Source organism: Lissotriton vulgaris, chromosome 1_1 (genome assembly GCF_964263255.1).
Source record: "Lissotriton vulgaris chromosome 1_1, aLisVul1.2, whole genome shotgun sequence".
NCBI classification, from domain to species: Eukaryota; Metazoa; Chordata; class Amphibia; order Caudata; family Salamandridae; genus Lissotriton; species Lissotriton vulgaris.
The window spans coordinates 1,106,435,941-1,106,460,380 of record NC_141685.1 but is presented as its reverse complement, the minus strand read 5'-3'; the positions used below and the strand labels follow the sequence as shown (position 1 = coordinate 1,106,460,380).

Below are 24,440 nucleotides of genomic sequence, written 5' to 3'. Positions count from 1 at the left end.
TTCTTTAATGCAAAAACATGTTGGCCAATCATGATATGAGACAGTGGTCTGAGATTTTGTATCAACCTCATCAGCTAGTGCTAGGACAATCTTGTAATCTTGTAATGAGGAGGAAATGCAATATACTCCGTCATCAGAAATTGGAGCTACACAAGGGAGACACTTGCAAAGTGCTGTAGTGTGTCATCATACCTTTTAACACGCTTTAGGTTTGTGGCTTCACACTTACCCTCCTGAGATCATCTATATCTGATCTCGTGATACAGGGGCGCAATATTAATGCCATTTCTATTTATTTTTTTGATTTTTTTCAATAGGCAATACATTCCGACCTACAAGGTATGCACTAGAAATGGATAGAGAATTCCTATAATAAGATCGGTCGTATATGTCCCCTAACATAAATACCATGTAGGTGAGTATTCTCAATGATTTCACCATCAATAATGTCTATTGCTTGCTTTACCAATCATATGGTGCTTAGGTAACTAGGGTACAAATATGTGTATATTCTTTTAGTATCTGACCGATTCTGATCGTGACATCGTTTAGGGCCTTTGAGGTGATTTGTGTACTATTTGGCATTAAGGTGTACTACTGATACTCAGTGGTAAATGTGTATAATGGTTGGCAACAAAGGTGGTTCTGGGGAAATGGACCCAGGCGACATATTCAGCACTGTTTAGTTTGGTGAGGGTGGGTATATTGCAATGATCTTGCTATTCGAGGCCATAGTCTTGCATATGGAACAGGGTTTCAATGCCACTGACACGTTACTTACTGGGTGGACATATGGACCCTTGAGAATTCCGTGTAGGATTTGAATCTTGTGTTATAGACTTGAAGGAATCTTAACTTTTTTGGTTTCCATTCCGTGATTATTATATGTATCCTCTCCCTCTTCTGCAGGCAACTTGTGTGCCTACACACTTATGGAGTGTTTGTTACCAAGGGTGATATACGACGGTTCCTTGCTCGCACTAGTATCAACTTATTGGTTGATTGACCTCATCCCATTACTACAAAGAGGGATTCTAATATTTTCCATGGTATGTATAATGTAAATTACTCGGGGTCCAAAATGACAGTATTATAATTGATACTACCTTCACAAATCATGGAATTACCTTTTTAAATTTAAAAAACAGGACATGCTGGAGTAAAGTTACGAATACTGTTATTTAGATGCTGATCTCTCTCCCAAATCAACCATGTGTGTGACAGTTTTTTCTTTTGCTTGTGTCTGTTTTATTTCTTGTGCTAAATCACTGCCAATATAGGACTGAGAAGACAAATTATTGTATATATGTATATAGTGGATTTTTAATCATGTGTATATAATGTTTTTCTTGTGATGATGAATTGTACAGTCTGTTTGTTCTTACTGAGAACATCAACAATGAGATGAGAAAGTTGTAATTTTAAGTGATTAATTACTGAGTAAGAACCAGTGTGGTTGGTTTTGTCAACCAGATGCTGTATATATTATTGATTTTTGTATTTGTTTAACACTTCCAGCCTTGAAAAAGTCTCAGGATTGAGACGAAACACGTGTCGGCGTTGTGAGCTGAGAAGTATTTGTGTAGAATGAACTTTTGAATAAAGAACTTGAAGATTACCACGTGCTTTTGGATATCTATATTTACAGAATGAGTAACTACAGATATGGACATTGTGAAAGTGGGCGCGTGCCTCCTCATTTAAGGTGAACAGTATGTATCACTGTATGGAGGTCTAGGACTACCTAGAAAGTTATATTTGGTCTCATTTTCGGTGTGCTGATCGAGCCCTTTCTTTGTGATTAATTGTATGCACACTTTGTGTGCTAGGCAACAGCTTGAGGTGGTAGGTGTTAATAGGGCTATTCGAGCACCCATTTTTGCTGTTAACACAATTTACAACATATTAGATCCATGTTTTGACTATACCTTGGGGAATCCAATGAAAGTGCATACATTTCTCCGCAGGGGGAACACTACCGCCCAAATTTTGTAATTGTATAAAGATCACAAACAATGTAACCGTTCAAACCCTCTTGGACTCACCTAATTACTTGCTCAAGTCCCTCTTGTACAAAACACCTCTAATCATAGAGCACGTAACAAACAATGTGGATTATTTACACCTAACTCACTCATCAGAAATAAACACATATGTAGGTGTCTGAAAGTGGTAGTCCATTTTTCTACATCAACTGGGAGATGTCTTTCTGTCTGTCTTCTTTTGGTAGAGCCTCTTCATTAATGCAAAAACATGTTGGCCAATCATGATATGAGACAGTGGTCTGAGATTTAGTATCAACCTCATCAGCTATTGCTAGGACAATCTTGTAATCTTGTAATGAGGAGGAAATGCAATATACTTCATCATCAGAAATTGGAGCTACACAAGGGAGACACTTGCAAAGTGATGTAGTGTGTCATCATACCTTTTAGCCCCATTTAGGTTTGTGGCTTCACACTTACCCTCCTGAGATCATCAATATCTGGGGAGAATCCAGTCAACATGGAAATGTCCACAATGGTCATGGTGGAATTGACTTCTCCAAGATACCTGAAAAGGGGTCACGCAAGAATCACTAAAACATCAAACTCACAGCAGACTAGGAAAATTAAAACTAATACATAAAATAACTCTACTGCTTAGACTCAAAAATAAACATGCAGCCACTATAAACAGGCTGTGTATGTGGTTCTCAGTAGCTTCAGAAGTAAAGGCCTCCTGAGTGGCAAACTCCTATCTCAGGAGTCCCACCAAACCAGTATTTCATTTAGCATTTTCCATGCCTGAAATATGGTTTTGTTTGGAAGTATGAAAGCCTGCAGAGACCAAATGTATCACATCTCATATATCCTTTATCCAAGAAAAATTGTTTGCGGTATAACATACAAAAGGAATAAAAATTGAATAAATCATCAAAAGAAGAACATTTGAGGCTTTCAAGTGGAAAGTGATATTATAAACACACTGCTGTCTATTGGAGTCTTTCATGTGCTTCTTCCCAACCTTCACAATGTCTTAACGCTTTATGGCCTTACATTCAGATAGTTTACCTCAGACCAACTTTCTACTGTCATTTGTGACTCTTCCTCCAATATAGAGCTTTTTTAACAGGAAAGTAAATATTAATGCTCAAACAGCTTCTTCACTCTGAAGCTTCTTTTTCCTGCCTCCCCGACATTATTCAATTTTGTCAAAACAAGCCTCACTTTTGTAAATAATTTTTTGATGCTTCGACCTCTTTTCCGGCCTACTTCTTTCAGCTGTCATTAATCACCTGCTCAGCCATCATTTCTCTCTGGGTCAAAGTTTGTTCTCTCAGGAAAACTGTTATGGCCCTTTGTTCCCTATGTGTTGTGCTTTGTGGACTCTCCTGATCTCAAGTTCTATTTTCCATTCACTGAGTACAGTCTAAGAGGTTTGCAGATCTTTCTCTCTTTCTTCCTCTACTCTCTCTCATTTCTACTTCCATGTTTCTTCCACCTATCTCTCTCTTCTTCTCTCTCCCCTTTTTCTATCTCCCTCTCTCTATCACACTCTTTTTTATCTCTCTATCTTTTTCTATCTGCCCTTCTCTTTTTTCTCCCTCTCTTGATCCTCTCTTGTTTAGTCTCTTTCTTACTCCTTTCTCTTTCTATATATGTATATACACATATACACACACACATACTCACCCAAACACACACCCCTATATAAATAATACATTTGGCAAATAGAAAAAAGTACATGTGATTCATGGACTCTTTTTCGTAGATTACCTAAACTCACTTTGTGATTAAATGTAAGAGATGTATGTGTCATCAGTGTAATGATGAAACTGAATAGGCGCCCTGATATATAAACAAGAGCACTGTGTGAACATGAGAGGCAGAGAATGCATTCCAGTCAGTCTTTTGCCTTTGCCGGTTACTACTACCTGTTCTGTTATTTCATGGAACATATCAGGATTACGTACCAAGTTACAGAACCCAGTCTGGGTCAAATCTATTGGGAATACTGATATCTTATGTCTGCAGGGAACTTGGGAAATTGACCCACTCCACATAAACAGTTTTAAGATCTTTCACTCCCTAGCAGTGAAGGGTATGGAGGAAGACCAGAGGGTGGTATCTGCACTTATATTTCTAATAGGTTGACTCTAATTAAAATTCATTTTTATATGGGGGAATGTTATTACCATGTAATTGAACTAACATTAAATGCAACCCACCACATTATACTGACAAACTTATATAACAATGTTCCCTGTGATGGTCTTGGATTAGTGGTAAAGAATCTAAATGAAGCCCTGAAGGCAATATGCATTGGGAATTGTTGGATCTGGGGGTCTCTAGTTGGCAGAGGTAGGTACCAATGTCCAACTAGGGACCCTTGCTTCTAGTCAGGGTAAGGGGGATACACTCTTTAGATAACCCCTGCTCACCCCCTTGGTAGCTTGGCACGAGCAGACAGGCTTATCAAAGGCAATGTGTAAAGTATTTGTACCAACACTCACCGTAACACAGTGAAAACACCACAAATGAATTCCACACCAGTTTAGAAAAATAAACGTATTTAATCTAAACTAGACAAGACCAAAATGACAAAAATCCAACATACACAGTTCAAGAATATGGTTTCAAAAGTGTTCTTAATGTTGCTTTAAAATAATACACAGAAGCGCCACGTTTTAGCCAAAAGTACCTTTAGATGCGACAAAAGTTCCAAGTGAAAACTGCAGCGTTGAAAAGCAAGAGATGAGTCAATCCAGAGACTCTGGGGAGGCGATGCGACAACCCCGCTGGACGCAGCGGGCATGTTGCAGTGACTCCGGTCTGTATGGGGAGGTATGCAATACCTTGTGTGGATTCCGGTGCGTATGTTTCTGTGGAAGTGGCTCGCAAAAGGTACAGTGTGACGATCTCCGGGGCTGCGACGATCTATGGTGCGGAGACGATGCACGGCTCAGCGGTGATCTTCTCCTCTCGGTGCCCCTCGACGTGATGGCTCTGTGATGACTCTCGCAGCGACGTGATGTGGTCCGCAAGCAAGCGATGCAACGATCTCACCCAATTACGACAGGCTCTACGACGATACTCACAGTGATGGTAATATTCTCGCACCGGACTGGTGCGTTCCGCAAGCGAAGGATGCGACAACTCTGGCAGTTGCAACAGGCGCTGCAATGATTTCGGCCTTCGCGGCGGTGGGAATTTCCTCGCACTGACAGGGATGCGCTCCGCAAGCGAGCGATGCGTGAAACTTTGCAGAAAGTCTTTAGTATCTTGATTTCCAGCTTCCCAAGCACAGGTACAACTTTCAGAGGCATCACAACTGGGCCAAGCACTCTAGGAAGGACAGAACTCTCTCAGCAGAGTTCTGGGAAGCTGGAGGGGGGCAGGGGGGGGGGTAAAGTCCTTTTGTACCTAGGACTTCCTAACAGGGAGCCAGCTCCTCTCAGGCCCTTGGCGATTCCTTCACAACACAACAGGCTGTGGTAGGTCCTTGAGGCAGTAGGGGCTGATCCCCAAATTATTGTTTTTCTAAGACCGTTGTACAGCAGAGCTTCCACAAGTGTCCGGTATGGTTCGGGGGGGGGGGGGGGGAATTCACCCAGCCTTTCCCATCAGGAGAGGGGTCAGACAAGGCATTAATGCCAGTATTAAGTCAACTATTCCTAAGACCTGGGCACAACCAAAAATTATTCCAATCTTTCAAAAAGGGGGATCGCCAGGATCCAGGGTGCAATAGACGATCTCCCTTCTGGACTCCATGGCTTAAGTTGCAGGGCGGGTTGTCTTGGAGCGCCTACAAGATTGGGCAGAAGACAACCCGATTTTATCAGACTTAACGTACCACTTTTGTGCCGGACTTGGCACAATAGAACAGAGTTTGAATTTGTCCATCTTGATAAACAAGTATACTAGAGCAAACAAAAGGAGCCTTTTTTTGGCTTTCGTGGACCTCACCGTGGCCTTTGATTCTGTAAGACACAACAGATTGGTGGTAGGTCCTTGAGCAGTAGGGGTTGATCCCCAAATTATTGTTTTTCTAAGACCGTTGTACAGCGGAGCTTCAATAAGTTACCGGTATGATTTGGTGGGGGGCTTTCCCTTTCCCATCAGGAGAGGGGTTAGACAAGGATATGTGTGAGCCCCTTTTCTTTTCAATCTTTACATCAACGAGAGAAGCACTACTTTTGAAGGGCAAAGACTTTCCCCAAGCTGGAGGCCGGCCTATACCTGCACTCCTTTATGCAGATGATGCCCTGCTGACGGCACGCACTCAAACCGGCCTCCAGAAAGCCTTGGATAGTTTCAGCGATTTTATGAAGGATTTAGGTCTTAATATTAACATCTCTAAGACCTCCGTCATGAGATGCAGACAAGGGATTCAGAGGACACAAGAAATGTTTGTAGAAGGGAAGAAGTTAGCTTCAACCATAAGTTTCTCCTACCTAGCTATTTTATTCAATCAGCATGATTCATGGGTAAAAACCAGTTCTGCTAAAGCAATTGGCATTCACTAGATCAACATAAGCCCTAGTAACTTTTGCCAAAAAAACTAGGCAGGAAACCATCCCTGCAACTCCTGCAAATATATAAAGCCAAATATATTACAATGGCAACTTATAGGGTAGGAGTGTGGGGTTTTGTAAATACCATTCCGCTGCAAATGGTTGAAAACCCCTTTTCAAAGGTATATTCTTTCTGTACCAGCGAGTACCTCTTTGTATGCCTGCCATGAGAAGCTGGGTCTCCATTATATTGATGATCTTATAAAATTAGAGTTAAAACTCTTGGGGCCCTGAGTTTGGTGCAAAGATTAGACTATGTTAAACAGGGAGATCCTGTAAGATACCTTGAGGTTGGAGGGGGCTTTAATGATTTCCTGGATTAGATTTGTCCATGATTTCATGAACGATCTGGGTCATCCAGAATATTTTTCAAACCCAACCTCCATTCTGGAGATTCATAGAAAGACTTTAAAATAAGAGGGCCTCCATTTACTGGATTCCATCAGAATGGTAGGGGAAATTCCTAAAACTAGTGTGAGGCAACATCAGTTGTTGTGTACAACCCTGAGGATGGAGCCTTACCTATCTTTTGTACCCGGAGCATTCAACAGGTTTTTTTTTACTAGGTTTAGGTTGGGAAATATACATAGATTAGTGTCATTACCGAAAATGAATGATTGCTCCCACAATTTTACTGTGTCCCTGTGACAAAATCTCTGAACAATCAACTATGCATTTAGTCTTGTTCTGTAAATGTTATACTAAGCCAAGGAAAGTCTGGATTATTCCATTTAAAAAAAATCAGGGGCTTAGACAGTGTCGCCCAGCCATGTTTTTAATACAGCTATTGGAAAATGAGCATATAGCGTGGAGATTAGCTATGTTTTTAAAGAAGGTGCTTCAACACAGGAAATGTTATATAATTACTGAGCTGTAATTGGAGTACCTTGTATAAGATGAGCTGAGTTTTATTGTAATACAGTTGTAAATATATTTTGAAATGATTTTTTTTTTTATGTTCTTCTTGACTTGACTTGACTGGCTTTACATAAGAAAATGCTTCTTTTTTCATGATCACCACAAACGTTTAGACTGAAACTGTTGGTTTTTCAACTCGTGGGGGCATATTACAAAGCAGGACGTTAAAATTATCGCTGTTTTAGCGGCAGAAAACTGCTGCTAAAGCGGCAATAATGGGCTCGATAATATGCCCTGGAGAATTCCAATAGAAGCCCATGTTCACACCAGAACATGGGTTTCTATTAGAATTCTTAAGGGCATATTATCAAGCCCATTATCACCACTTTAGCAGCAGCTTTCTGCCGCTAAAACGGCGATAATATTTAACACCCTGCTAGATATTATGCCCCTGAGAGTGCACTGAGACATGTCAGCCATCCATCAGCGCCAGTGCATTATACCTGTAAAGATGTATATCTAATTGTTTTACCCACAATTGGCATAAGTTCACTTACTTAAATGTCTCTTACATATGGTAGCAGGGGTGCCTATGGCCTTTTAATTAAAGTCACTCGTGGACTGCAGCACTTTTTGTGCTACCACAACAAAGCAAAGCATGACTCCCAACCATCATTGCAGGCTGAGAGGGCAGTTTTAATGTGCTAGATCTACTATGCCCTTTAAATAGATTGCAAAACCCAAACATTCCATTTAAAATTTATAAACCACCCCTAAGGCAGGCCTACTGAGTTCTAAAGGTAGAGTCCATTGTAATAAAAAATAAAGGACATGTGTTTGGCTAACTTTACATGTTCTAACGGTAAAAACCCTGCATTATTGTTTTTAGCATAGAGAGACTAGTAGGCCACAGGCAAGTATGGAGTGCAGGGTGACAACTCAACAGTGCTCAGGCCTATCAATCTTGGGGTGGTTTTCCCCAAAACATTTAGTGTTACGTCTCCATTTTTTTATGATCTCATTGTTATTGGCCTTAGGAGTCTGTGCACTTTAGCACTGCTGACCAGTGCTTGTGCTCACTGCCTAAAACATGAAGAAATTGTCTAGTAGCCAATTGGCATATTTAATTTACTTGTAAGTCCTTTGTAAAGTGGTTCTACATGTACCCAGGGCCTGTAAATTAAACACTACTGTTTTTCCTACAGCCAGCACTTATTGTGCCACCCGCTTAAGTAGCCTTTTAAAATGTTTCAGGCCTGCCTTTGCAGCCTGTGTGTTCAGTTTAAACTACTATATCAAACTGGTAAAATGAACCTTTTGTCAGGCATAAAGCTTCCTTTTTAATACCTATAAGTAACTCCTAGGATTGGCCCTAAAGAGCCGTGAATTTATAAATGTGGACATGTACTTTTAACATTTATATGACCTAGTGGTGAAAAACTCTTAAATTACTTGTTCACTACTGCATGTTCACTACTGCAAGGCCTGCCTCCCTGTAAGATAACCATGGGTTACCTTATTGCCTTTAATTAATGATACCTTTTAATTGGGAGCAGGTGGGTATATCAAGTTTGATGTCTAAAGAATTGTAATTTAAAAGCCTCTTTAATGATAAAGCTGGATTTTAAGTTACAATTTTTGAAAGTTATAACGTGTAAAAAAACAGCATGTTTATGTTTAGTACTTGAGCAAAAAGTTCTTAAAATTGTATTACGTTTGATGTATAAATGTGATGATACATTCATTCATGAGTGGGATAGGTAGTGCACACACTGTCTTGGACTTTCAAGCCCTAGTCAAATCCTTATTTTTAGAAAGTTAGCATTTTCTTGTCCAAGCAACTTGGTGCCTGCAGCCTGCTCCTGGGTCACATGACTAGGTGTAGCTCACAATCGATCTTTTTTGTATTGCTCTCACACAGTTAGACAAAGGGGGAATTGGTGGCAGGATAATGGGGAAGGCTGTCACCTACAACAATTATACATCACAAAGGTTCTGTCTGAGCATGCTCACAAAGGGTTTGACACTAGTGTTTTGTAACTCCAGACAAGCTGAGGCCCAGGAAGAAAATTCCAACCACAGGGGTGGAAATCCCCAGAACCTATTCCTACTTTAAAGCTGGCACCAAGTATAGGTATTGGACCCTCAGACACAACTATTCAGACCTGTGGTCACAACAGGAGGAGGACTACTGTGCTGCTTTGCTACCAGAAGAACTATTACCTTGCTGCCCCACTACTCTGCTGCTCTTCTGCCTACTGTGCTGCTTGCTGAGAAGGAAGACTGGACCTGCACCCTTCATCCCAGGCTGAATTCACTTCAAGAGTCAGCTGACTTGCCACCTGTGCTGAATTACAGCAACATAAGACGCTCCAGAGGTCCTTTGCAACAGACCTACTGCCTGGAATGACCTGAGCCCTGCTAGCCTTTGCTGGAATGAGAACCCAATCTGCACGGGGTGCCCTTAAGAATTAGGTCCTGGACCCTTACTGTGGCATCAGTGGAGCTTCTCCTCAAAGGAAAAGAGAAACCCAAAGTTTTAGATGCTTTACGGCTGTGAACGGGCTTGTTTGTGCCAAGGTCTTACCACCCGCCAACATGAAGTGTCAGTGAACCCAACTCTCTGCTCCACAGTGACCATCCAAGATGCCTCGCAATGCAAGAGCCGCACCTCACGCTACAGCCTTAACTGCCCTCGATGACTAACAACGTGAATCTTCAGTATCAACCATCTGCCACGCCCAACAGAATCTTTGTGCTACAACAACAATCATCAGTGATGCCCAGCCTGCTCTACGCGCTACATTCATAACCTTCTGTGCTGTTCTTCCTGCTCCTCGCGGCCCCATCCACTGTGAACTGGTTTTTTTTACGCCGGGGTTTGAGAAGGTAAGATACTCAGCTGGACTAACCTGTATTCAGCTCACACTCCATCACAGTTGGCCAGACGTTATGACATTCACCCTGTCTCACACAACCAGATAACAGTGAGAGATACTTTGTGCTTTTATGCCCTATACATACTTAAAAAAAATTAATTGCATATCTCTGGTTCTACTGATTGGATTTTTGTTGTTTAGGTCTCAAACCATCTATATTGGTGTATTGTGTTTTCACGTTATTACTTTATTACTTTTAGAAGTACTCCATAAATACTTTGCATGTTACCTCTAAGTTAAGCCTGACTGCGTTTTGCCAAGCTACAAGAGAGTTAAACATAGCATTGCTTGTGACTTCACCCTAACAGAATTTGTGGTTGAATAAGGTTTTACTACCCTCTACCAGTCACCCAATTTTCAACAAGTGATATCTCCTGAATGGGACTTCTAAATATGCTACTTTAAGGTGTCAAATAAACCATTACATTAAACCTAAACTTCCTGCTCAAGTGTAATTTAGCTATTTTAGAAATGACAACTGTATATTGTGTCAGTTTGTTGTCTAAAGTTTCCAGTGACCAATTACAGTTTCACAAGGCTGCTGTCTGTGTGACTGAGAGCCTTCTGCTTTCATGGGGAAAGATGTAAACAACTCACTGGATGGAAGACAAAGGACCTGCTGAGGAGACCGGTGTGCCCTACTTCGGGCAGTATGGACAGAGTAGGTGTGAGCTCAAAAGGCAAGACGCCTGTTATGGGCAAATGATCATCACACATGGAATAGGCTGCTCTTTTATTTTAGCTGACAGGCTGGCATCTCAGGCACAGAAGGAAAAGCTGTTGTCAAACCAGGTTTTCGAAGTCAGTACAGCCCCAAGTAGCCAGATCTCTGTGTTGGAACTCCATAGACCAAGGGAAAGGCTCTGACATGTTGGGAGTGGGCAGAATAGTGCACTCTAAGATAGCCAGATGCCACATTTTCCCAAAAGACATCATCAGATGGGAGAGGACCTGGTAGCCTATCGCCTAGTTATTCACCACAACCCCCTGGATTTGTAACATGGCATAAAAGTGGCACCCCTGCCACCCAGACCTCAGATCACATCTGAACTGGAGAGAAGCCTGAAGAAAAGCTGCTCTGTTGTTTGCTGGACCGGGCAAATAGAGGCTGCACCAGGGGTGGGGTGGTCATGATGGCAATCGAGATAGACGCGTAGTTTATAGCTCCGAAGCCATAGGCACTATGGGCACAATTAATCTGCTATTCCTACATCAGTTGGGTGACCCCCAGCTACAGTGGCAGACTGAGCCCGGGGCAAGCATAGCCTCCGAGAACAGACAGAGATGGTTAAAAACATGCTTGGACATGTTGCCCAATAAAGTGCTAAGAGCTTTGATACCCAGCCTGATCATTTAAAGAAGACAGGCGCAGTTGCCCAAAAGTCTGCCTTAAATAGGCTAACAACTATAATGACTAGATCACTAACAACATTGGTGCCCAAAGTCAGTCTGAGCAAAGGACACAAAAGTAAAAAATTAAGTTGAAAGTTATGTGGCTATGCTATTTCATCAAACTCAAATTAAACCAAACTGACAAATTCATCCCGCTACATAAAAATGATTTCATAAAACAATTAAAACATGCTTGCACACATTGCCAGAATAATGTGCTAAGATCTTAGCCCCAGTCTGGGAATTCTTAGAAGGCAGTCACGGTTCCTCAACAGTCTGCCTTTCATAGGCTGACATCTACTGTGACTATACCGCTAACAAAAATATCGCCCAAAGTTTGTCTGAGCAAAGGGGCAACAAAAAAAGAGGTTGATAATTATGTGGCTCTGGTATTTCAAATTCATTCAAACAATGACAAATTCATCGTGCAATATAAAAAAATCATGAAACAGTTAAAGCATGCTTGCCCACACCACCCAAAAAATTGCTCAGAGCCACACCTCCGAGCTTAGGATTCCTAACTTTACTACTTCTAAATGCCCTTTAATCCTAACTTTGCGACTTTCGGTATTCACAAAGGGCATTTAGGAGTAGTACCGTTAGGATTCCAAACTTTACTGCTCCTAAATGCCCTTTGTGAATACCGAAAGTCATAATGCTAGGATTAAAGGGCATTGAGGAGTAGTCCTAAATGCCATTTGTGAATACAGAAAGTGGTAAAGTTAGCATTTTGTCTCAGATTACTTTTGTGAATTGGGCCCAATATTTGTATACATTTATAATATGCATTAAACATTGTAATGAATGTGTAATTTTTAATTTTTTATTTATGTACAGAATATTTATATTTAAATATTTAATTTTTTTGTTATTGAATATAGTTCTTAAATTTTTTATTTTCCTGAAGTGAATTAGTGTGTTTCTAATGTTACCCAGAGTGCAGTGGGGGTAGTATATTTTGCCCCACCACAATCCAACACTTTTCCAATTCTTGAACTGACCGGAGTGGGCCTATTACATTTTACCCCTCCACAATCCAACACTTTCCCTACTGTTGCACTGACTGGAGTGGGAAAAATAAGTGTTGCCCGTCCTCAATCCAATGCTTTCCCTATTGTTGGAATCACTGGAGTGGAAAGAGTATATTTTACCCCTCCGCAATCCAACACTTTCCATACTGTTGCACTGACTGGAGTGGGAATAGTACATTTTACCCCTCCGCAATTGAACTACTGTTGCACTAACTGGAGTGGGAATAGTACATTTCACCCCTCTGAAATCCAACACTTCCCTACTGTTGCACTGAATAGAGTGGGAAGAGTAAATGTTGCAACCATGAATTCAACACTTTCCCTACTTTTGCAGAGGCTGGAGTGGTAATTGTGTTTTTTTATCCTTCCTGAGTCCAACCCTTTTGTTACTATTGTATCAACTGCAGTGGGAATAGTAATTTCCCCCAATTCAATCCAATGCTTTCTCTATGGTTGCATATATTGGAGTGAAAATAGTAAATTTTACTTTCCCTAGTTCAACGCTTACCCTACTGTAGTGTAAAGTGGAGTGGGAATAGTATATGTATTATTTGTAGAATTTTGTAGTTTAGTTTATTTTGTTTCAATTGAAATTTTTATGTTTTTGTTTATTTAAAATTAAAATATAATAAGTAACAATGTTTTAAATGTGTAATATATTTTTTGTAAATTGTATTTTTTTATGTTGATTACTTTTTATTAGTAAATAAATTGATAATGGTTTATGTTCTTGGGTATATGTATCTATCTACATATATAATGATGTATATTTATTTGCTATATGATTACAGCTCAAAAAATCATAATATAAATTGAAATTATTAGTTTAATAATATTTTTTAATTATATGTATGTAAATAAACATATACATTAGTGTATATGTATGTTTTATTCTTATAAATATGTATATTAGTCACATATATTTTAAAATGTATTAAATATATTACATTTTTATTATAGTTCTGCTATTCTTTAATATATTAATTGTTTTATATTTATATTATATCCCTCTTCCGTCCACGTTCACTCTTCTTCCTCTACCCTCCCCCCTCGAGTTCTGCTCCTCACCACTCTTCAGGCATTATCATATTTTTTCAATGCTGTCATATTTATTTAAAGTTATTTCACTTTTTTACCTTCACTTGAAGTATTGCTGCTATCTTGTGGAATATAATGGCATACTACATAATAAATAGTAAGTAGACGAACGAAGCATCCGTGTAAAAGTAAAATGGGTTTCAAAAATTACTCAGCAGTTCACGGAACTACGGGGAAGTTTTCTAGGAACTCCGCACAATTCCACGTAGTGAAACTCCACAAGCTCCGCCCAGGGTTACAGTCTTCCTCTCAAAGCACTTGTACGGAGTTGGTCTAAGCTTATCCCTGTATCCAAATGTTGCCCTTGTTGTATAGATGTGTCGGAGACAATCGCTCATGTATTGTTTGTTTACCCAGCTTACAGGATTCCTCAGTAAAAATGGTTTAAACCTGTCTGTAGGGTCCTGGGCACACTGAATCATCTAGTTGCCCTAAGGATTCTGAGATCTGATCTGTCCACCTTATATGCTTGGACTGTGACTACATGTGCTGCAAAGGTGGCCGCATCTCATGGCAGGGTCGCCAATGTCAATTTATCCTGATAACCCAGCTTTTTAATCACTAGCCAACAGATTTTGAGCTCCATTCCCATTGGGGTTGAGAGGCCATTTAGTTTCCCTCTGCCATAGAGATGTTTTATATAGCCGACTGGGTCCATTGCCCATCTGCCAGTCATCAGCGAGGGCTAATACTGCTTGACAAATGACCAGTCATTACCCACATTTAACAGAGGTGTCCAATGTTAAGATACAAATCAGGCAGTGCTGCACCCCCCTCTGCAGGCTTCCTAGTCAGTGTTGACAATGCTATCCAGGGTGCATCTCCATCCCAGAGCAGCAGCCTGGTGTCACCATTATGCACCCATCTCTCAATCAATGAATCAGTACTTGTAAAGCATGGCTTATCACCCATGCGGGTATCCAGGTGCTGGGTTGTTGGGCTTAGTTGAAAAGCCGGTCTTGAGTCCCTTCCCGAAGTCCGTTAGTGAGGGTGATGTTCGGGAGTGAATTGGGAGGGTTTTTTAGGATTTAGTGGTGAGGTTCGATAAGGAGTGGTCCCTCTGTGGCTACGGCGAATGCGTGGTCTATATGAGGGAGGCACAGCAAAGGTTTCTGGATGGTTGGTGGACGTTTAGGCGTTGGTTCGTGTATGCTTGTCCTTGGTCATGGAGGGCTTTGTAGGTGTGTGTCAGTTACTTGATTTGGCATCATTTCTGGATGGGAAGCCAGTTGAAGTTCTTCAGATGTTGGGTGATGTGGGTCCATTTGGGCAGGTTAAGAATCAGTTTGGCCACTGAATTCTGTATTGTCTGAAGCCTTCTTATAAGTTTGTCTCTGGACCTCCTCTTCGTGTGAGCAAGCCAGAAGTTTCCCAGCTTTATTTCCCACCTTAAATATTTTGCATTGCTTAGATTAAAATACCCTTGCCTCTTCCAAATCAGGTTTCCTGTATCCCTCCCTGGTTTTTCAATCTGTAAAGCAAAGTCCGCGCTTAGGAGACTATAAGTTATGATTCCCTCACCATTAATCGATTCAGCTCCTTCAATTTCCTGGAGGCATGTGATATTATTTGATCTCTCACTAATGTTGTATATCCTTCCTATATTGTTATCTCTCAGGAAACCGATCCCATATTGTCCCAAAATTAACTGTCTGTTGCTTCTTGTACAAATCGTCGTGTCTCCCAGTCGGTCAGTTCACAGAGGTCTAGTTTCCATTCAGCTCCAGTTCTAGGCTTTTGTTGTCCCAGGGTATGACTAAGGGTGACTGATCTGAAAATCCCCTCAGAAGGAATACTGTGTCCAGGCACAGCCCCATATGTCATGCTGGAACTAACAAATAATCTCGTCGGAACTCGGATCTCATCTGGTTGGAAGCATAGGAGTATTGCCAAGTCTCTGGGTGCAAGAATTATCTTGTGAATTATCTCCAGACCGCAGACTAGATCCGGAAATGTTTCTGGAGCAATACCCCTGCGTGCTGGTAGGTGGTGTCGTTCAGCTCCGTGAGGCATTGTTGTTGTCCACGCCGGAAGTGGTGTGCAATGCCTATCTAGGCACCACCCCAGCACGCTGACATCAGTTTCTTTTCCCTGCCAGGAGCCATGAAGAACACTGACCACTGGTGTTGAAAACTAGGGCCCTGAAAGGGAACAGCCTTGTCACTGGAAATCCATTTGCAAAGTGGGGAGAATGGGTGAGTCGGTAAGGAATCTGCAGCTAGATAGTCTCTACCACATAAGACGTTACCGAAGGTAAGTAACTTGTTCATCTGAAATAGACTTCTAGCAGCGGATTGCTTATCTTGTGAATAGATACCCAAGCAATACTTCCTCAGAGGTGGTTCTGTGGGCCAATTTTATACGAGAAAGTCCTGCCTAAACAAACGGACAGAATGCCCATCATGACAGACCTGACTGTCCAGGTAGTAGTGTTTTGTGAATGTGTGTAAGGAAATGCATGCTGCAGTCTGTCAGCTATCCAGGACCGGAACTCTGCGTGCTAACACAGTGCTGCCAGCTTTAGTTCTGGTGAATGAGCACACAAGCCCTCAGTGGCCAATGCATATCAGATCTTGATACAGAGCATAATCCATTGATGGATGATCCACTTCTGCAAGGCACATTCTTTCATCACTCCGACATACCCAACAAAGAATGGGTCGTTCACCCGGAAGTCTTGGTCACGGTAGAGCGTAAAAAGAAGGCAGAGAGATGGACTGGCCTGCATGAAAGTGGGTGGCCACTTTCAGTTGAAAGGATGCTCTTGTATGAACACCAGTTTGTCAGGCTAGATGTTCAGGTATGGAGGCTTGGATGTCAAAGGATGAAGCTAGATGACCCTCTAGGCAGAAGAGATATCCATGAGAACGGCTGTCTTGATAGTAAGGAACCTGAGAGTACAGTTGTAGAAAGGCTCAAAAGGAGCACAAATAAGGAAAGTGAAGACAAGATTGAGGTCCCACTGAGGCATAATGAAAGGAGAAGGTGGGTATGAATGTTGTATGGCTTCCAGCTGTTTTTCCGTTTCAACTCTTCTGCCTCCCACTTCCCACCACCCAGCACCCCTCCTTCCCCAGTGCCTACCTAATGGAGGCTGCAGTGCAAATCCATTTGTGCCTATCATGAGCATGAGCAACATTGGCCCAACCCAGCTGGTCACCGACCAGCACAGTAGGTAGGACATATGCTGAACCCGATCTTCACGGCCAGAGACAAGTACAGCCATGTCACCAAACATATCTGGACTGACCACTCCATTGTCTACTTCACCATCACAGGCTCCCCTTTCACCACCATCAGGCCCTATGAGCTCCTCCGACTTCTACAGAAACACAGTGACGGAGACCCAATGGATGGACGTCCTTTACACCATCCAGCCCAACACTGCAACTGAACTGGAATAGGCCATCCAGAACGTGTCTGCCTGGATCAACAACTACACTGACAGAGTCACCCCCATGAAACCAGCCAAAGCCAGCCGATCCACAAAACAATTTGGTTGGTATGCACCAGAATCTGGACCAACAAACGCAACTGCAAGTGGCTTGAAAGAAAATGGTGCACCAGCAGAGACCCCACAGACTGAGCCACTTTCAAGTTAGCCCACAACAAATACCACCAATGCATAAAGAACACAAAAATACACTCCTTGAAAGATTTCATCTAAGCAAGTGCCAACTACACCAAAGAACTCTTCAGCATTGTCATAGAGTTATCCTGCTTGTCAGCCATCAAGAACATGGTACGCCCAATCCAAGAACTCTGTGACACTCTGGTGTACTACTTCCACTAAAAGATTCCCACCATCTACAGCAACTTCGATCCAAAACCCACTGACACCAACAACTTCTGCACACCAACGGACACCACCCACAGCTACCCGCTTACTGCCTGTAATCTACTCACCAAGCAGAGCACCACAGACATCATGACCTCCATCCACTCTGGAAAACACTCTGACCCCTGCCTCCACCACTTCTTCAACCTCAGACACAAAGAAATCAGCAACAAACACACTTCCATCCTCATCTCATCAATCACCATGGCTTTCCCAGATAGATTTAAACAAGCAGAAGTCAGACCCTTACTGAAGAAATCCTCCAAAGAATCCAGTGACCTAAAAAACTACTGCTTCAAATCCCTGCTTCTGTACCTCACACAAACCTCCAGAAGGCCATCAAATATCAGCTCACCGAACACCTAGAAAGAAACAAACTGATCAACTCCCTAATCTGGCTTCTGGGCCAACCATAGCACCGAGACAGCCTGATCCCCACCACTGATGACATCATAACCCTCCTCGTCACCGCCATCAACATCATAACCATCCTCGACAGAGGTGTAACAGCAGCCCTGATCCTCCTCAACCTCTCAGCTGTGTTTGACATATTATCCCACCACACCCTTATCAGAAGACTCCACCACTCTGGCCTCCAGGGCGACCCCCTCAAAAAGATTGCATCCTTCCAAACAGGATGAGGAGGGGTGAGAGGCTCCGGAGATCCTCCTCCCAGAAAAACCTTGTGACACTCAGATTTCGCAGGACCAGATGGGGCAGCCGCTACTTTTCGGTAGCGGCTGCCAAGCTTTGGAACTCCCTGCCCACCTCTATCTCCAACGCGGACTCTTACCTGTTTTTTAAAAAAACATCTGAAAACCTGGCTTTTATCATCTTAGGTAGCTGCAGGTGCATGTTCTTACTTTCTCCTCTATTGTCTGCTACAGCGCCTTGACACCCTTGGGTATAAGTGTTTTTTATAAATATTATCCTATCCTATCCTACCCTAGGGTACACCCAGAAATCCACCTACCACCCTTCACCTCAGAGCTCAAGAGCATCATCTGCAACATCCCCCCAGGCTAATCCCTCAGCCACACCCTATTCGACACTTACATCAGAACACATGAACTTAACATCATATCCTACGTAGATAACACCCTACTCCTCCTCTCACTCATGGAATACCCCGCTACCACCAGAACAAATTTTCTGAACGCCATGACAAGTGTTGACAAGGATAAGGACCAACTGCCGGATGCTCAACACAGACTGGGTGGAAATCCAGATTTTCAGGAAAATCACTACTCTGTGAGACACCTGGTGGCCCCCCAAACTCGGACCCACACCCATGCTGACTGACCATGCCCACAACCTCAGCATAATACTTGACAGCAAACTCACCATGAAGAGACAGGTCAACATGGTCTCCTCCGACTGCTTCCACACCCTCTGCATGTATTTGTATTTGAGCTTATATATTGCGCACAGCTACCCACAAAGGGTTTCCCGGCGCTTGCTTAGGGAACCCGTCCTGGTATTCCCCTGTGAGATAACCCCAGCAGGGTATCCACAAGGTGAAAGCCAGGCATCCCGCCGCGAGGGGCCATTGTGGAGATTAAGCAAGCTATTGCCCAGAGTCGCAGAGTGTGAACCCGTGAGTTGAGAAGGCACCAGAGCGAGAATTATCGAGTCCATGGAATTTTTGAGCCCAAGACCCGCCAAGGAGGGGAATTGAACCCTGGTCCAGGGCCGATCTCAGCTTCCGGGTCTACCGCCTCTAACCCCTGAGCCACACTTCTCCAGAATCTTCAGATGAATCCCTGTCAACACCAGGAAATCATCACACAAGCCCTCGTCACCTGCCAGCTAGACTACAGACACACGCTTTACACGGGAATCACGACCCAACTTCTCAGGAGACTCTAGACCATACAGAATGAAGGGATAGACTTCTCCCTAACCTCCCCAAATGTACCCACATCATCCCCCACCTCAGGAACCTCCATTGGCTCGCCATTCAGAAGAGATGCAAGTTTAAGATAATTACACACGTCAACATGACCAAAGAACAACATATATCAATCACCGCCTGAACTTCCACCAACCCGCCAGACAACTTCGCTCCATCACCCTCGCACACACTCCCAACAGTTGTCAAAGCTATAGTGGAGGGTGGTCCTTCCCATACCTTGTTGCCAAGCCCTGGAACAACCTACCCCTCCACCTGCAAAGGTCATACTCTCTCGCAAATTTCATAAAGGGACACAACACCTGGCTTTTCGACAGATCTGCAAGACCTCACACCTGGATGAATAACCATGTTCAATAAGTAATGATGATTAAAACGTTTTAAAAATCTATTTACAGTGGGGGGTTTGAAGAGGGATGACTGGTCAGGCAACTGCAGAAAAGCTGAAATAGAGGAAGAAAGCCCTTGAGAGTGAATAGAGCAGAGCCCTGCTGGGCAGTGAAAGAATGAAGAGAAGAACCTGAGAATGGGGGCAGAAAGGGGATCAATCTGTAGTTCAGTATACCACGCCACAAGTTGTCCCCAATGACAGGCATATACTGTCTTGGTGGGGAGATGCATGGCTATCAAGATAACGTTGCAGACTTTGGGAGGGAGGTCAAAAGCTATCCCCTGTCACAACTCAATCTTCATGCAAGAAGGCAGACAGTGGACAGGGTGGGGTGGCGGACCCTCCCTTGCTGCCGCATCAGATCTTCCTGAAGGCACAGCCAGATCGGAGGACTGATGACCATGCTCAACAGCTCAGGATATCAGACTCTCTGTTTCCCATCTCGAGCCACAAGGATGGCTAGGCCCCAGTCATTCCTGATCCTCTTGAGATCAGCAAATGAGCACATGAGGCCTGAACTTCACTCAAGAGGAACAGCTTCTGTAAGTGAGAGCCATCTTAGAAACTCCAGTGTGCAGAACTGCTGACATTGTGCATTCTCGTCAGTGGTTCACAAATCTAAACAAGCCCTCCCCACTGCTGAAAGAGCCCTTGCACCACCTTCGGCTAGAGACACTATTTATAATCTGCTAGGCCTCTTTGGCTGAGTTTGTCTGCCCTGGCATTCAAAGAGCCCACCAGGTTTTGTACTACCGGGGATATGCCCTGATGTGCCAGCCTTGTCCAGAGATGCAGGGCCTCTTGACAAAGGGACCACTACCCCCGCCATGTTTGTTGCAGTACAACATGACGGTGGTGTTATCAGAGAATACCTGTACTAGCTTTCTCTTGATGGAAGGTCGAAAGGCTGTCAATGCCAGTCAGAATGCCTGGAGCTCCAACAAGTTGATGTGGAGTCTGAATTCTGCTGGAGCCCTGAGGTCTTTGATCTCCACAGCTCCCAGATGGCTGCCCCATCCCAAGAGTGATGCATACATCTCTACTGTCATATCTGTTTGGAGAAGGACGAGGGATCTCCTGCGGACCCAGTTGTGGTTTGTTAACTGCCAGAGCAGATCTTTTGCAGTTCCCTCCATGATCTGGCCCATGTCGGAGAGATTCTTGTGGTGCAGCGCCTATTGGAACTTTAGGTCCCATTGCAGAGCCCGCATATGCCAGTGGGAATGTGTCACAAGCAGGATGAAGGCCATGAGTCACAGCATCCTTTGATTCAGTCTCAGCAAAATCCAGGACAGAGGCTGAAACATCAGTTTCATAGCGTGAATATCCTGGGCTCGTTGTTAGGAGAATAGGCCTGAAACCACACTGTGTCCAAAACAGCTCTGTTGAAAGAGAGCACCTGAGAGAGAGTCAGGTGTGACTTTGAAAGGTTGATAGTGAACCTGAGTGAAATAGTGAAACCCAGAGAATGCAGGAGGTCCTCCATAGTATGGAAATGGAGACGACAGCCTGGAGCGAGCCCACCTTTAACAGCCTGTTGTCAAGATAGGGGAAGACTGGCACCTGTGATCTCTGCAGATGTTCTGCAACAAATGGCATCACCTTAGTGCACATCTGCGAGGTACTGGTAAGGCCAAAGAGGAGCATAGTAAACTGAAGGGCTTGTGGCTCACTGTAAGCCACAGGTAAAGGACAGCAATGTGGAAATATGCATCCTGCAAAACCAATGCTACCATCAAGTCTCCCGTGTCCAGGGCTGACAAGACCTGAGCTGGTGTGAGCATTTTGAACTTTGCCTTCTTTAGGGAAAAAAAATGAGAGGATGCAGTTCTAGGGTAGAATGAAGGCCTTCATGAATCTTGGGCATCAGAAAATAGCAGTAATAGCAACCACAGTGTACTTCTTACATTAGCAAGTCTCTACAGCTACAGCTCCTTTTGTCAAGAAAGCCTTCACTTCCTGACAGAAAAGGGATGTGTGGACCTCTATCATCCTGCTGCAAATAGGCCTGTGGGGGGGGGGGGCTAAAGGAGTTTCACTTCATCGAATTCTGCAGAGCTCCCCAAAACTCTGCCAAATTCCAAGGAGTTCTGTGTGCAGGCGAAGTTGTTCGGCCACCACTACTGCCACCATGATTAGCCCCCACTGATGCAGTCATCCATATAAAGACTAGAAGAGCCTCCGGCGTCTGCACACAGTAAAACTACTTCTCTCATGCTGCTTAAAAATGTCTTGCCTGTGATAGAAGTGAGTACAGACAGTGCAGTTTAGCCTGCGTGTGACGATGGAAGAATATGAGCACTGTCAGCAGTTCAGCCTGCATGGGAACAAGACTCAAGGTATAGCCACAACAACACTAGGCCTGGGTCGTGAGCTCTGCTCAGTTTGCGGAGTTTTCTGCAGTCCGTGCTCCGTGGAGCTTGTGGAGCGCATAAAACTCTGCTCTGCATAGTGCAGCAGAATTTTTTTGCCGCTAGTGCTCATAAAATGGTAAGGTGGCAAGGCGAGGTGCCTCTAGGTTAGAATTTCTACCCGAGTGGCAGGAAGATAGACACGGATGGCAGTTTGCACTGCACTCAGTTCAGTTCAGTTCAGTAATCTTTATTCGGTTTAAAAAAACCATGAAAGATACAAGATAAAAACTGTTCAAACATACAAATTACAGAACACATCTTAAAACACAATTTAGATGGAACACAGTCTCAATTGCGTCTTTGGACATTTAGAGTGGTCTTTAAGGTTTCCGCTTGAATTAGAGTAATAGAAATATCAATCAGCCAGTGGGTCTAATCCAGTATGTAAAAACTCTGAATTTGCTGATTAAAACATTGTTACATTCAAAGATTTATGAAAAATTAAAGCCTCATGCATAGATTTTGATTAACAAATAAAGTGCAGGTGCTTTACTAATGCATAAAAGTGCTTAGTACAGTACATAGTTGAAGGGTAAAGTGCAAATGCTATAATAGGTCATATAGGTACTTGATGTAGCACAATACTTATCTAAAGAAGCTACATATAGATATCAAGTGGTTTCTATTGAATGCAGGGCGGATGTAAAGTGCTGGTGCAAGAAATTACATGTGTATAATATAAACAAGCTGTATGTAAAAAAAAATCATGGGCCTTATTAAAATTTCAGTCCTTTTTTCCCTCAATAATTTGACAGCAAACAGGTATCTACTGACACTAAAAAACAATTTTCTGCGAGGTATCAATTTTTAGTATTCTAGTCGCATCAGTGCAAGACCTAACTCCCAGATTATAACATATTGGTTTAATCCATTTTCGCCTTGGTGTGGCATATGCTGGGCAAAAGAACAGTATGTGATAGTCATTTTCTCATGCATTGTAATGACATAAAAGGCAGTGATGATCATTATCGTCATAATTTTTCAAACCCCATTTTGTTGTGTTAGATTTAACTTGCAGAATACCATAACGGAATTTTATATACAGCGAAGAGATTTTGTGAGAAGGAACTGTGTAGTCAATCTGCCATTATCAGAGTTATGAGATAAACAATTTTGCATGTAGGCCCAAAATTTTGTTTTCAATATTTTTGTAGAGGGCGGTGTCAATAGTGCAGGCGTTTCCCAGAAATGGTTCAAACCAAGTTCTCACATGATTGACCCACTGGAGACTACCACAGTGGTCATATCTTACTATCTCTTCTACCCCCTCTTTGTAACTTGCAAGTTCTGCAATAGTCCACAGTTGCACCCAAAATGACAGTAGTTTTAATATAGCCTGGTGATCATTGCGTTTTCTGTTCAGATCAATAACAATGGGGATAACTGGCGTACGTACTGGAATACGTAACTGCATCCTAAAGATCTTGTTTTCTTCCACCGCAAACATATTTATGCAAGTGTCCCCCCAAAGTTCAGCTCCATATAAAGTTGCTGATTGTGCCCTGTAATTGTACACCTCTAGTGCAGGTGACACTGCCTTAGTTATACTTTTCTTGTGCTTTTTTAGTATGGGTGCTGAATTTTGGAGCAAAATGGTCTTGTTTTTTTGCAGTTGCGGATGCCATGTACATTTTTTGTCAAGTGTGGTACCTAAATAGCTGAAAAGTTCGATACATATTCTAGCTTCTGCTTTTGAATGAAAATGTTATTAAATGATTTATGTGGTTTGAGTGCCATGTATTTTGTTTTGCTTGAATTTATTTCAAGACCTTTCATATCGCAATATTCGCTAAATGAATTTAAAAGATTTTGGAGTTCCTTCTGCGTTTAAGATATTAAAATAGTGTTGTCTAGAAATAAATGGGCTGGTACTGGCAGCCCTCCTAGCTTAGGTGAATCGTGCCTACATCCAAAAAGATATTTTGGGGCGTCATGTACATATAGGGAAAAGAGGGTAGGTCCCAGTACACATCCTTGCCTTACACCCCTTCTTATGGGAATTGCCTCAGGG

At 42.8% G+C, this 24,440-nt stretch overlaps 1 protein-coding gene across 3 annotated transcripts in view; it reads right to left on the bottom strand.

The window, feature by feature from the left end:
- The window catches only part of LOC147748685 (A.superbus venom factor 1-like), a 1,068,833-nt gene that overhangs the window by 143,829 nt on the left and 900,564 nt on the right, over positions 1–24,440 (bottom strand). For all 3 annotated transcript variants that reach the window (XM_086963563.1, XM_086963565.1, XM_086963569.1), the window contains one exon: positions 2,466–2,553. In XM_086963563.1, the coding sequence (XP_086819689.1) occupies positions 2,466–2,553 (88 nt within the window). The remainder of the gene's footprint in view (positions 1–2,465; positions 2,554–24,440) is intronic.